The sequence below is a fragment of the Onychomys torridus genome, chromosome 14 (assembly GCF_903995425.1).
Source record: "Onychomys torridus chromosome 14, mOncTor1.1, whole genome shotgun sequence".
Lineage (NCBI taxonomy): Eukaryota > Metazoa > Chordata > Mammalia > Rodentia > Cricetidae > Onychomys > Onychomys torridus.
The window spans coordinates 76,149,578-76,163,574 of NC_050456.1; the positions used below are offsets into that span (position 1 = coordinate 76,149,578).

The following is a 13,997-nucleotide window of genomic DNA, read 5'->3' on the forward strand; positions in this document are numbered from 1 at the left end:
AGTCCTGAAACCACAGCCAGCCCCACTTCCCTTCCCACAAGCTGGTTCTGGCCCCTAACCTGGTCAATGGCACACGGGATGAGGCACTGGATGTCCGTCCTGTCTCGGAAGATCTTCGGGAAAGAGTTGCTGAATGATGGTGCAGCCTGGACAGCAGGAAAACTGATTTTCCCTGAAAGAAGGGAGACATTCTTATGTGTTGGGCCGACCGATGTTCTGGTTAATTAATCCAGTTAAAGGAATCAACAATGGGTTTCTTTCCCACTGAAAACAAACTAAAGAAAGCCTAAAAATACAGAAAGGGAGCTAAGTAAGTCCAGCTGCACCCCAGGTCTCTCACCAGTTTCCTATCTGTGTTCTCAGTGTGCTCAGCTGTGCCCACACCACACACTGGTGTAACGTTCTCCCCTTCAATGTATCTGGCTTCCATGGCTACCAGTGCCACCCTTAAGGGCACAGAACCACACGGGCCATTTCCAGGAGTTTGTTCTCTTCAAAACCTCATGCCAAGGCACCTCCTGCCACCTTACAAACATGCACGTGGTTTGTCACAGCTACATACAGCAAGTGAGTGGCTGAACCAGGATTGAACCTGGGGTGTCAGGGAAGGGTAGGGCAGTTACAAGAAGCTGCTCCTTAACTGCTCCACTGTGGAACTACCCTGGGTGCTGTGATCCCAATGTCAAATACCTCTCAAAATCAGGAAGCTCATGCTCCAGTTGCTGGGAATGAATCTGACTGAACCATCAAAGAGAAGGAGGTCAGGAGACTGGGAACAGGTGGACACAGGGAACAGAAGGCCCAGACACAAGTCTCAGAATGATGGCCTACAAAGGCTGATACATTGGAAGGACAGACATGTAGAGGACACAACCGTGTGTATACAGTTGGCAAATACTGTGTGTATCAGTGGGGCAAAGCCATGGGAGGAGAGTAAGGAGGTGGGAGGAGCCTGTAGTTAGCTAAACCCCTTCTCTTTATATATATTTAATTACTTATTTGAGACAGGGTCTTACTATGTGGCCACTGCCTAACCTGGAACTCACTATATAGATCAGGCTAGCCTCAAAATCAGAAATCTGTCTGCCTTGGCCTTTGAGTGCTGGGATTGAAGGAGTGTGCCACCACATCCCACTAAAATCTCCTATAAACGGGGAGACTGGAGTGCAGGGAAGGCTCCCATAGCTGAGCAGAAGATCACCTGCCCTCCTGTAACTCTCCTGGGTTCTACCAAGCCCTACAATGATTGGGATCACACCAGCATGTTGGAGAACTCCAGTCAGTCTTGTCTGCCTGTCTGTCTGAGTCTGCTGGAACACCACCTTTGAGTGTTTTAAATGAAGTGCTAACATCTCAGGTCTCTGGGCTTTAAAGATCAGATACTTGTGGTGACATGGGGCTCAGTGGTAGCATTTGCTACATATATGAATCTATCTCTTGGAACACACACACCCTCCCCAGGAAGGTTAGCTCAGGCTTTGGTGTTGCTACTCTGTGGGTCTTTTTGTTTGTCGAGATAAGGTTTCTGATCTCTGTTTATCCCTGGCTATCCTGGAACTCACTCTGTAGACCAGGCTGGGCTCAAACTCACAGGGATCCACCTGCCTCTGCCTCCCCAGTGCTGGGATTAAAGGCTTGTGCCACCACCACTACCTGGCATTGCTACTTTGTGATTCTTACGAACAATGGCTAGTCTCCTCTCTGAGCTTGCCTGTCCCACCGAGAGAGGAAGAGAGGTCCCCAGGCAGTAACAAGCCCTTACCAATGCAGTCACTGTCGGTGAAACCGAAAATGCCTTTCACCTGGTTGAAAGTGACATGCTTCTGAATCTTCACCACATTCTTGTAGAAGCCTGGGCTCTGCCTGCAGAGATGAGCAGAGTCACACCTGAGCTGGAGGATAGCCTCCATGGACAACAAAGTAGCAGTAACTAAAACTGGGTATCATTGGGCGGCTTGCCAGACACACACTGGGTATCACATGTGTCCGGCTCAAGCATAACAGGAATGCATGGAGGAGTCATCTGCAGGCAGACATCTATAGCAGTCATGCCTCTAACTAGCTCTGGGAAGAAGACCTGATGAGGGGTCAGAATGGAGCCAGGTGCAGAGGGCAGGGCTAACAGGGAACACCCGCATCTTGCTAGGCCAGTGCTCAGCATGCTGTGATCTCAAGGAAGAAGCCCCACAACTGTCCGCTGACATGATGGTGCGGTGAAACGCATGTGCCCACTGGAATGCATGGGAACTGATGAATGCAGCAGTGCAGATGCTCCTCCCAGCATCTGGCTACTTCTCCCCAGTACTGGAGTAGTACTGTGTGCTTTGGGCAGGGCTGGCTTCAAACCCAGCAACAGGGGTGGGCCATACCAGCTGGTTTGAGCAACTTGACTTTTCTGATGGTGAAGGGCATGCTTATGATGCCTAGATCAGTGGCAGCCATTCTGACAGCAGAGGGAAGCAGGCTGAGACAGCACAGAGGGTAGCAGAATCCAGAGTGGCTTCTTTTCTAAACTTTTATTTATGAGTGTTTTGCTTGCATATATGTGCACCTCACACATGCCTTGTGCTTGCGGAGCTCAGAAGAGCGTGTTGGACCCCTGGAACTGGAGTCATAGATAGTTGTGAGCCATCAAGTCAGTGCTGGGAACCAAACCTGGGTCCTCTGCCAGAGCATTAAATGTTCTTAACCTGAGACACCCCTCCAGTGCCTTCCCTGCCCCTACTTCTTGCACTGTGTTTGTTGACAGTATCTCTTTCCTCAGGCAATGGAAAGACAGGAAGGGAGGAAGTGTAGATCGAGTGCAGTGTCTGGCAGGAGCTTTGCTAGAGGCCCACCTAAATGTGAAATTTAACTACCACTGTCATGGCAATGGGGAGAGTGGGTTAAGGCTGCTGTTATGGAATGAGTTAGTTATACCCTCCTCTCCTCCTGTCTTCAGCTAGAGAGTGACGCAGGACAAATGTCCTTGTCAGAAGCCAGTACCATGCTTTTGGACTGAGAACTGGGCACAGTGAATGTCTTGGTTGGGGCTGGAGAGATGGCTCAGGGGCTAAGAGCACAGCTGCTTCTACAGAGGACCGGGCTTGTTTCTACTATCACACGGTAGCAGCTAACAACTGTACGTAACTCCAGTTTCAGGAGATCTGAAGCCTCCTCTGGCCTCTGTGGGTACATGTGGCACACAAACAGACATGCAGATCGTGGTGGTTTGAATAAGAATGGCTCCTATGTTTGTATGTTCAGTCCTCATGTTTGAGGATTAGGTGTGGCTATGTTGGAGGAAGTGTGTCACGGGGGTAGGCTGTGAGGTTTCAAAAGTCCATGCCAGGCCCAGTGCTTCTCTGCCAGCTGCCTGTGGATCTGTTCCCAGCTACTGCTCCAGCACCATGTGTGCTGCTGACAATAATGAACTGTCTTGCTCATGGTGTCTCTTCACAGCAGCAGAAACCCTAAGACACAGGAAAAAAACTCACACACGTGAAATAAGGAGTTCTCCTCAATTACGAGTGTGTGGTACTCTACTACAGTGGCAGAAAAGTGACCAAGGCACGTACAATGTGGCACAGTGACTGGCACAAGTCCCTTGAGAAGCATGGCCTTGGCTTCTCTGAGGGTCCAGGTCATGGTCACAGATCCTGTGCACACAGGAACTGAAATCCAACCAGGTTCACCTAGCCTTGAAGCCTGGGCCCATTTTAATCACGCCATAGCTGTGGCACAGCTTTGATCAGAGTGTGATGGAGAGCTCCTGGGTGTCTCTGGGCAGGTGGGAGGTGGGCACAGGAGAGCAGGGCACATCAGTCCATATGGGCATAGGGCCAGCTATAGTCTCTGTAGCTTCCACTTAGTAGTCAGCAGAGGTTCAGGCCCTGCACCCCACATCTAGTCATATGCTTGACACAACAAAACTGCAGAATGCCACAACCTTTGGGAAGACACCAGTCTGCCTTCTGAGACAGGAAGCAGTGTGTGCAGAGGGGCTTCTGGGAAGCAGCAGCCATGTGCCCCCAGGGGACCAGCAAAGGTGGCAAGCATTCTGGGGATCTCGATGACTGAATGTGGATCATCTGTGAACTGGCCTTCTAGCTGGATCCTGCTGTAAAAGATGTGCCCTGGTAGCAGCAGAATGGAGCCCACACAGGGACAGACACCACACCGTTGTTAGCACCGCCTGACACTGCACATCAACAAGAACCACACTTGTCCGTGTCCCACAGAGGAACAACTGCCCCCCAGGGAGGGCCTTCCTCCCCAACACAGGCTCCATACTTGGAAGACAGCGAAAAGGCAACATTGTCCAGGACCTAGGTACCATGTGAGGAGCTTTATGCACATCAACTCTGAAAATGCCCACAAGCTTGGCAGCATGGAGCATCATCTCTAACCCTGTTTACCTCCACCTTTTCCTATCTCCCAACATTGTGACCTCACTGTCACCCAATTATCTGTTAAGTGACTGCTCCATTACAAGATAAACTGTAGAGGCTACCAATGTAGGTTACTAGTAGACACTGGCCTAACATGCATAAGGCTCTCGGTTCCATTTCTAGCAAAGAAAAAGCAAGCTGGGAGATACAGGGACTTACCCAAGAGGATAAGACCAAGCTGGAGCAGAACTGGGACTGGATCACTGGAAAGAAGTCCCTCTGTGGGGTGTGAGCGGGAAGCATGGAGAGGGACACACTGCACTGGATCACTGGAGAGAAGGCCCTCTATGGGGTGTGAGCGGGAGGCAGGGAGAGGGACACACTGGGATCACTGGAGAGAAGGCCCTCTGTGGGTGTGAGCAGGAGGCAGGGAGAGGGACACACTGGCACTGGATCACTGGAGAGAAGTCCCTTTGTGGGGTGTGAGCGGGAGGAAGGGAGAGGGACACACTGCACTGGATCACTGGAGAGAAGGCCCTCTGTGGGGTGTGAGCGGGAGGCAGGGAGAGGGACACACTGCACTCCTTCCTGCCTTCCCAAGAAGAGTGGAGCCTGGCTTCCTTGTATTTGTAGCTCCAAAGGACCAATAGGCTTGTTAGATCACAGATAAGAGTCTAGATTAAATTTAACCCAGGAAAGTAAATGCTCAAGTATTTAAGGAAATTCTTGCTGGGTGTGGTGGCACTTGATCATAACTATAGTCACTAGTACTTGGGATCCAAGGCCAATGAGAACTCAGTGGAAAAAAAAAAAAAAGAAGAAGGAATTCTTAATGGGGTAAATGTGTTTTCTGATATTCAACTCTACCCCATACCCCTGAAGAGAGAAAATTCTCAGTGGGTCAAGGTGAACGGAGGTCAGGGGCTGAGACCACAGCCTGTCTCTGGGCTGAGGCGCAAGCACTTGCCATCAGGCTATTTGGAGGAATGGGGTGAAAACAAGGACACAGTGTGCCAAGTTTCATGACATCTGTGTCACCATTAGACCACGGAAGACCCAGGGTCAGATCTTGACCTTAGATCCATTTAAATTCCTTCCGGGGTAACAGTCTCTATGTTCACATGGAATAATTAAAGAACAGTCTGATAGGCAGAACTCAAAAAGTAATCTGTGCGGGGAGAGGCAGGCAAGAAGGCTCAGCTGGCGGGGCGGTGGTGGCGCACGCCTTTAATCCCAGCACTCGGGAGGCAGAGCCAGGCGGATCTCTGTGAGTTCGAGGCCAGCCTGGTCTACAAAGCGAGATCCAGGCAAGGCACAAAGCTACACAGAGAAACCCTGTCTCGAAAAACAAAAAAACAAAAACAAAAACAAAAACAAAAACAAAACAAAACAAAAAAAGGCTCAGCTGTAAAAAGTGCCTGCCTGGGGTTGGGGATTTAGCTCAGTGGTAGAGCACTTGCCTAGTAAGTGCAAGGTCCCAGGGTTCGATCCTCAGCTCAAAAAAAAAAAAGAAAGTGCCTGCCACCAAGCTTGATTGACCTGAATTTGATTCCTAGGTCCTATACTGTAGAAGTAGAGCACTGTCCCATAAGATGTCCTCTGACACACGCGCACGCGCGCACACACACACACACACACGCACGCACGCACGCACGCACGCACGCACGCACGCGCCCTACTCAGTAAATTAAAATGTAATTCAGAAAACATATTTTTGAGACAGTCTCATTATGTAGACCAGGCTGGACTCAAACCTAGGAAGATTTTCTGCCTCTGCCTCTGTCTCCCAAGGGCTGGGATTAAAAGCATGTGCTACCACACCCAGCATAATAAAAATATTTAAAAAACTTTAATGATTTTCCTAGCTGGTAAAAGATCAGAGTTTCTGCTAGGGTATGTGCGGCTCCTGGTGGACAAACAGTTCCCTCTTGGCTCCAAGGACATATAAAGACAGCTGAGGACCAGCAACAGCCAACCGCCTGTGTGCCCACAGGGCCGTGTGTGCTTCCTCACACTGCCTTGGCCTAATTACTGGCTGTAACACCATACAAGAGAGCCTCAAGCCTATGCCCATCCAACCTGCTGAATGGACTCCCTTGAGTGAAGACCCACATCTCTACTGCTCAAGACTTGATGCCTCCCAAGTCCTACCATGGTGAGGAACAAACCCAGGGCCTCACACGTACTAGGTAAGTGCTCTATCACCCCAGTCCTCAAAAAAATATTTGTGGAGCTAACCAGTATTCACTGTTACATTTATTTTTTAAGACAGCGTCTAATGATGTAGCCCAATGATGTCAGCAGCCTGAGTGCTGGGATTAGAGGTATGTGCCACAGGGCTTTAATACCATTCTTGTGATGGCTGACGAAAAGCACCACCTCCATCCCACTTTGTTTCTTCTGACAAGGTCTTGTTATGTAGCCCTGGGGTAGCCTCGAACTCCTGATCCTGCTTCTTCAGGGCCCTGAGTAATGGGACTGACTGTAGGTGCACACTGACATATCTGTTTCAAAGTATGGTTTTACCATACTTCTTTGTAATCCCTGGAGAGAAAGTTTAAGAATGAAGTACGCTGATGGTCAGTTCAAGAAACGGGACTGTGTAGAACCTGTCTAATAAGTGGCACTTTTCTCTGAAGAAAAAGTCACATTGAGAGTGAGAAGGTTACCAAACTCTGAGACTGGCTGTCCTTGGACACTACAGTGCAAAACACTTCACCATGACAGCTGAGGGTGACACCATGACTATGCCGGGCGATATTTACAATTTCTACAGATAAGATTATGAAGGTGACAGTAGTTTCTGACATTACTTCTTTCTAGGCACACAGAGCTTCCCACCTAAAAAACTACTGCTAAATGAAACTAACATTCCAGAACACAACAGAAGAAAAAACCAGGCCATAACTCATCTTCAGCATTTCAGGTTGGTCATGTCTGCACTCACTGCTCAGAAGGCAGCCAAGTGGTTCTTCCTTACCCCATAAACTCAAGGTCAGAGAAGATGAACGTTTTGTTGATGTCAAAACCACAAGCAATGATATCCTTGGCATTTTCCACAGTGTAGCTGTATGCCTGTTCCAGAGTCAGGTCCTTCCACAGGTACTTCTCATCATCAGACATCTGGATGACCAAAGGCACATTGAACACATCCTGCAGCCATCTACAAAATACAGAAGGTATTTGTAGGTATGAACATGCCCTGCATCCAAATCTAGGGACATGGAGAATGGAGATCCTGAGGAAGAATGCCACTTTGTATGTGCACACACATCTCCTCTCTACTCTGTAACTGCAAAATCCCACTAGCGATGCCACACATTTCACTAATCATTTTTTTTCCTCCCAAGGTGAGAGTAATTCCTGTCATCTGGCAGACACAGACATGAGGTTTGGACGAGAGTGGGCCTACAGTGACAAGGTCAAGGAGCAGGAAGAGGAGTGGAGCAGGTTCAATTGAGGCCATCACACCTGGCTTTCTGGAATGAGCCCAAGTGCAAACACAATGAACAGGTGGCAAGGTCCTAGTCCTGTAGAGCAGTCAACAGGCAGCAGCCTTGTCTTCCAAGATGCTCTATAAGCTCCATTCTTGCTTCACTAGGGAAGGGTCAAGTCACACGAGCAATACTTACTTTGTGAAAATAAATGGGACAAGATGACCCAGATGCATTGCTTCGGAGGAGGGGCCCCTGCCTGTGTATAGATAAAATGGCTTCTTATTTTCATAGGCATCAAGAACTTGATTCATATCTCTAAAGAAAAAGAGAGAAAAAGAAATAGTGTCATTTTCTGGAAAAAAGCTCATTTGTAAGTGAAAAGTAAAGACAGATAATAACACAGACAATAATCAGAATTTGATCTCTTTGGTGCTGGAAACACGACAGCAGGCGACTAACTCTGAGAGGACCCCTGTGAGTAATTCTGTTGGAAGTCAAGACACGTAAGTTAGGAATTAGAGGGTAAAAATCTGGGCCAGAGGTGACAGCCCACACCTGTAGTCCCAGCATTCAGGAGCCAGAGGCAGGCAGATCTCTGTGAATTTGAGGACAGCCTGGTCTACACAGTGAGCTCCAGGACACTCAGTACCACAAAGTGAGATCCTGTCTCTGGACCAACATTTTAAAAGATAAGCATGAATATGCCACTGGTACCTTTTGGAATGCCTCCAACGATCAAAGCAAATGCACTTAGTGCTTTCTACAACCCTTGGGGGCTGGACACTCGAACAGTACCATACACCTCTTTAGAACCCACCAGTCCTGAGATTGAAGAGACTGAGCCTAGGAAAGTATCAGGGTTCCATGCAGGCCTAGCTTGGGGAGGACAGAAAGGTAAGTCCTAGTGGTTCAGGATAAAGGTCCCGGCTGAAGAGCTGACTTGGCAACCCAGGCCAGCTTGGGCCTTGGGTCTTTCACTGAGGACCATTCCAGAGTCAACCTTCCTTCCCCAGGATGGGGACACCATCAGTGCTGTGGAGGCCCCTCCTTGAGGGCAGTGGTCAGCATCAGCTGTAGGCTTGCTTCTGACTTCAGGTGCTAAGATCTGAGGTAGTGTCTGGGATGAGAAAGAGACAGAGAGAGACAGAGAGAGAGAGACTGACTGACTGTGTGTGTTTGGGTAGGGGGTCAGGATAATTTCAGGTGTTGTTTCTCAGGGGCTACTTTTGAGACAAGGTCTCTTAATCAGATCTGGAGCTTGCCAAGTAGGCTAGGCTGGCTGAGTGAGCTCTAAGGACCTGCTTTTCTGTCTCCCAATCACTGGTATTTCAAACACATCATTATACCTTTTGTTATATAGTTCAGGAGATTGAACTCAGGTCCTCATGCTTGCAAGGCGAGTATTTATCTACTAAACCATGCTGTCCCCCTAGCCTGGAATTTGTGGTTTTCTTCCTTCTTTCTTGTTTTTCTTTTTTCTTTTTTCCAAGACAGGGTTTCTCTGTGTAACAGGCCTGGCTGTCCTGCAACTAGCTCTGTAGACCAGATTGGCCTTGAACTCACAGAGATTGCCTGTCTCTGCCTCCCGAGTGCTGGAATTAAAGGCGTGTGCCACCACCACATGGCTATACCCAATTAACTTTGAATGGGCACATGGAAGAGAGAAAATCCATCCCATGAGTTGCTTTTCATGTGGTCACAGCCTGTATCTGAGAGCTCACTAGGCCAGGCCCTAGGCCAAGGGCCTTATGCATACCCTTCCCAAAGGGCCTTGTTAGAGATGAGCTTGCAGATGTCATTTTACCCCCAGGCTCATAGGTAACACTAGGGAGTGGGTTATGTCAAACTTCAGAATATGTAAATGCCTTCCCCGAGCTATTATACTGAGGAAAACAGTCACAGGGGCAATGAGAAATGTAAGATGTTGGAAGCTTTCAGATCAATAATGTGGTAAGATAGCTCAGTAGGCAAAGATGCTTGCTCTCAAGCTTGATGACTGGAGTTTAGCTCTTGGTAGAGGAGAGAACCAAATCCTGTGAGCTGTCCCATGATACTCACATGCAATGCCTACATTTTCACACCCACCCACACAATAACAAATCAAAAACAAAACAAAACAAAACAAAAAACCAGACCATCTCCACGGTGCTTGCACAATTGGAGAACTACCACAAAAGAGAGTTTGAGAATCGGGGTATGACGGTGTGTGCCTGCACTTGGGAGCCTGAGGCAGGACCGTGAGCTGCAGGCCAGCACAGAAAACACAGACTCTCCCTTAGAATGAACAACAGTTCCAGACACCCAGAGAGGCCCGCACCTGGGTCCCAGCCCTGGGCATCAGCCACTCCGGGGAAGACCTGCCCAACTGGGCCCCAGGTTCTGGCCATAGGGCTGGACACCCCATCCCCACCAGGAAGGTTCTCCCTCTCCAAGACCTTCTGGTGAACCCTACAACCTCCACGCCCTGCCCCTACACCCATCTGCCGGAAACCCCAGCCACTTCCAGAGACTTAGAAACAAGCCCCCAGCTTCTACCCTGCCCCGGAACTCCCATCTGCACCAGAGGTGAGTGCCTGGGGTTATAGTCAGAGAGGCAACCGCCTCTGGGTCCCACCCCTGGGCACCAGCCATCCCAGGAGGACCTGCCCAAGTTGGCCCCAGTTTCCAGCCATTCGGTGGGCCCTGCGCGAAGGCTCCCCTTTTCCAAGACTGCAGGCAGACCCTGCAATCTCCACACCCTGGCCCCACACCCATTTGCCCGAGACCCCAGCCACTTCCTGAGACTCAGAGACCAACCCCCAGCTCCCATATGCCCCGAAACTCCCATCTGGACCAGAGAGACCCTCAGGTGGACACTACAACCTTAACGCCTTGCCCCCACACCCATCTGCCAGAGACCCTAGCCACTTCCGGAGACTTAGAAACCAGCCTCCAGCATTCCATCCTGCCCCGGAACTCCCGTCTGGACCACAGAGCCCGCAGCTACCATCCGCCCTGAACTCCCATCTGGACCAGAGCTTCCATCCTGCCCCAGAACTCCCATCTGGACAAGAGAAGCTCCCATCTGGACAAGATAAGGAGACCCCAGGGACTTCCTGAGACTCAGAGTCCAGCCCCCAGCTCCTATCCAGCCAGCACTCTCATCTGGACCAGAGCTCCCATCTGGCCCAGAGAGAGGCTCCCTAAATCTGTCAGCTCTGTATAGACCAAGTGCACTGATAAGACCAAGAACGAATCCACAAGGAGATGGGCAGACGTCAAGGCAGAAGTACATACAACAAAATAAAGAGCAATACAGCATCACCAGAACCTAGACCTTCTCCAACAGCTAGACCTGAACATCATGGAATGGAAGAAGAAGAAGAAAACAACCTTATAAGTAATATCATGAAGAGGCTAGAGCCTTATATAGAAGAAATAAAAAATAAAGTGGGGGAACAGACAAACAAAAAATGGGAAGAACGCTATAAAAAACTAGAGGAAAGGACAAATAAAGCAGAAAAAAACACTAAGTCCCTGAAAGAAAATCATGAAAAAGCAAGGGAGACAGTCCAAGACCTGAGGAGGGAAATAGAAAAAATGAAGAAGACACTAGCAGAAGGAATGCTGGAAATAGAAAATCTGAGTAAACAAACAGGAACTTCAGATGGAAGTATAACCAACAGAATGCAAGAGATGGAAGAGAGGATCTGTGGTGTTGAAGATACAGTAGAAGAAATAGATTCATCAGTCAAAGAAAATACTAAAACCAACAAAGTCATGACCCAAAATGTCCAAGAAATTTGGGACACCATGAAAAGACCAAACCTATGAATAATAGGGATAGAGGAAGGAGAAGAATACCAACTCAAAGGCACAGAAAATATATTTAACAAGATCATAGACAAAAATTTTCCCAACTTAAAGAAGGAAATGCCTATGAAGATACAAGAAGCCTATAGAACACCAAACAGACTAGACCCCCCCAAAAAAGTCCACTCGCCACATAATAATTAAACAACTAAACGTACAGAATAAAGAAAGAATATTAAGGGCAGGAAAGGAAAAAGGCCAAGTGACTTATAAAGGCAAACCCATCAGAATAACACCTGATATCTCAATGGAGACTTTGAAAGCCAGAAGGACCTGGACAGATATAATGCAGACACTAAGAGACCATGGATGCCAGCCTAGACTAATATACCCAGAAAAACTTTCAATCATCATAGATGGAGTGAACAAGACCTTCCAAGACAAAACCAGTTTAAACAATACTTATCCACAAACCCAGCCCTACAGAAAGCACAAGAAAGAAAATTCCAAACTAAGGAAGTAGATACACCCTCGAAAACACAGGCAATAGAAAACACCACAGCAGTAAACCCCAAAGAAGAGAAGTACACACACACTACCACCAAAAAATAAAAATAACAACAGGAATGAACAATCACTGGTCATTAATATCCCTTAATATCAATGGACTTAATTCACCTATAAAAAGACACAGACTAACAGAATGGATATGAAAACAGGACCCATCTTTCTGCTGCATACAAGAAACACACCTCAAATTCAAAGATAGACACCTCCTAAGAATAAAAGGCTGGGAAAAGACTTTCCAATCAAATGGTCTTAAGAAGCAAGCTGGTGTAGCCATCCTAATATCCAGCAAAATAGACTTCAAACTAAAATCAATCAAAAGAGATGATGAAGGACATTACATACTCATCACAGGAAAGATCCACCAAGATGAAGTCTCAATTCTGAACATTTATGCCCCAAACACAAGGGCACCCACATATGAAAAAGAAACATTACTAAAGCTTAAATCACATGTAAAACCCCACATTGGTAGTGGGAGACTTCAATACCCCACTTTCACCTCTGGACAGATTGGCCAAATTGAAACTTAACAGAGAAATAATGGTCTTAAACTGATGTTATAACTCAAATGGACTTAATCGATATCTACAGAACATTCCACCTAAACAAAAAAGAATATACCTTCTTCTCAGCACCCCATGGAACCTTCGCTAAAATCGACCACATACTTGGCCACAAAGCAAATCTCAACAGATACAAAACAATTGGAATAATCTCCTGTGTTCTATCGGACCACCATGGTTTAAAGTTAGATTTCAACAACAAAAACTACAGAAAACCTACAATCTTATGGAAACTGAATAATGCTTAACTGAGTCACCAATGGGTTAAGGAAGAAATAAAGAAAGAAATTAAAGACTTCCTAGAGATCAATGAAAATGAATACACCACATACCCAAACTTATGGGACACTATGAAAGCAGTGCTAAGAGGGAAATTCATAGCACTAAATGCCCACATAAAGAAGCTGGAGAAATCTCACAATAGTGACTTGACAGCACACCTGAAAGCCCTTGAACAGGAAGAAGCAAAGTCTCCCAGGAGGAACAGATGCCAGGAAAGTATCAAATTGAGAGCTGAAATCAATAAAATAGAAATAAAGAGAACAATACAAAGGATTAATGAAACAAAGAGTTGGTTCTTTGAGAAGATCAACAAGATAGACAAGACCTTATCCAAACTAACCAAAAGACACAGAGAGAGTATCCAAATTAACAAAATCAGAAATGAAAAGGGGGACATAGCAACAGACAATGAGGAAATCCAGAGAATCATCACGTCATACTTCAAAAACCTCTACTCCACAAAACTGGAAAATCTAAAAGAAATGGATAATTTTTTGGATAGGTACCACATACCTAATTTAAACCATTTCAATAGTCCAATAACCCCTAAGGAAATAGAATCAGTCACTAAAAGTCTCCTAGCCAAAAAAAGCCCAGGACCAGATGGTTTCAGTGCAGAATTCTACCAGATCTTCAAAGAAGACTTAATACCAATACTCTTTCAATTGTTCCACACAACAGAAGCAGAAGGAATATTACCAGAATCCTTGTATGAGGCTACAATTACACTGATTCCTAAACCAAACAAAGATGCAACAAAGAAAGAGAACTACAGACTGATCTCCCTCATGAGCAATGATGCAAAAATACTCAATAAAATACTGGCAAACAGACTCCAAGAACACAGCAAAACAGTTATCCACCATGATCAAGAAGGCTTCATCCCAGGGATGCAGGGGTGGTTCAACATACAAAAGTCCGTCAATGTAATACACCATATAAACAAACTCAAAGAAAAAAAACCACATGATCATCTCATTAGA

General features: G+C 47.0%; 1 protein-coding gene across 2 annotated transcripts in view; it reads right to left on the minus strand.

Moving 5' to 3' along the window:
* The window catches only part of Wars1 (tryptophanyl-tRNA synthetase 1), a 38,436-nt gene that overhangs the window by 6,336 nt on the left and 18,103 nt on the right, over positions 1 to 13,997 (minus strand). For both annotated transcript variants that reach the window (XM_036206426.1, XM_036206427.1), the window contains exons 5-8: positions 8,003 to 8,122; positions 7,351 to 7,533; positions 1,763 to 1,863; positions 60 to 172 (exon numbers count right to left, since the gene is read on the minus strand). In XM_036206426.1, the coding sequence (XP_036062319.1) occupies positions 60 to 172; positions 1,763 to 1,863; positions 7,351 to 7,533; positions 8,003 to 8,122 (517 nt within the window). The remainder of the gene's footprint in view (positions 1 to 59; positions 173 to 1,762; positions 1,864 to 7,350; positions 7,534 to 8,002; positions 8,123 to 13,997) is intronic.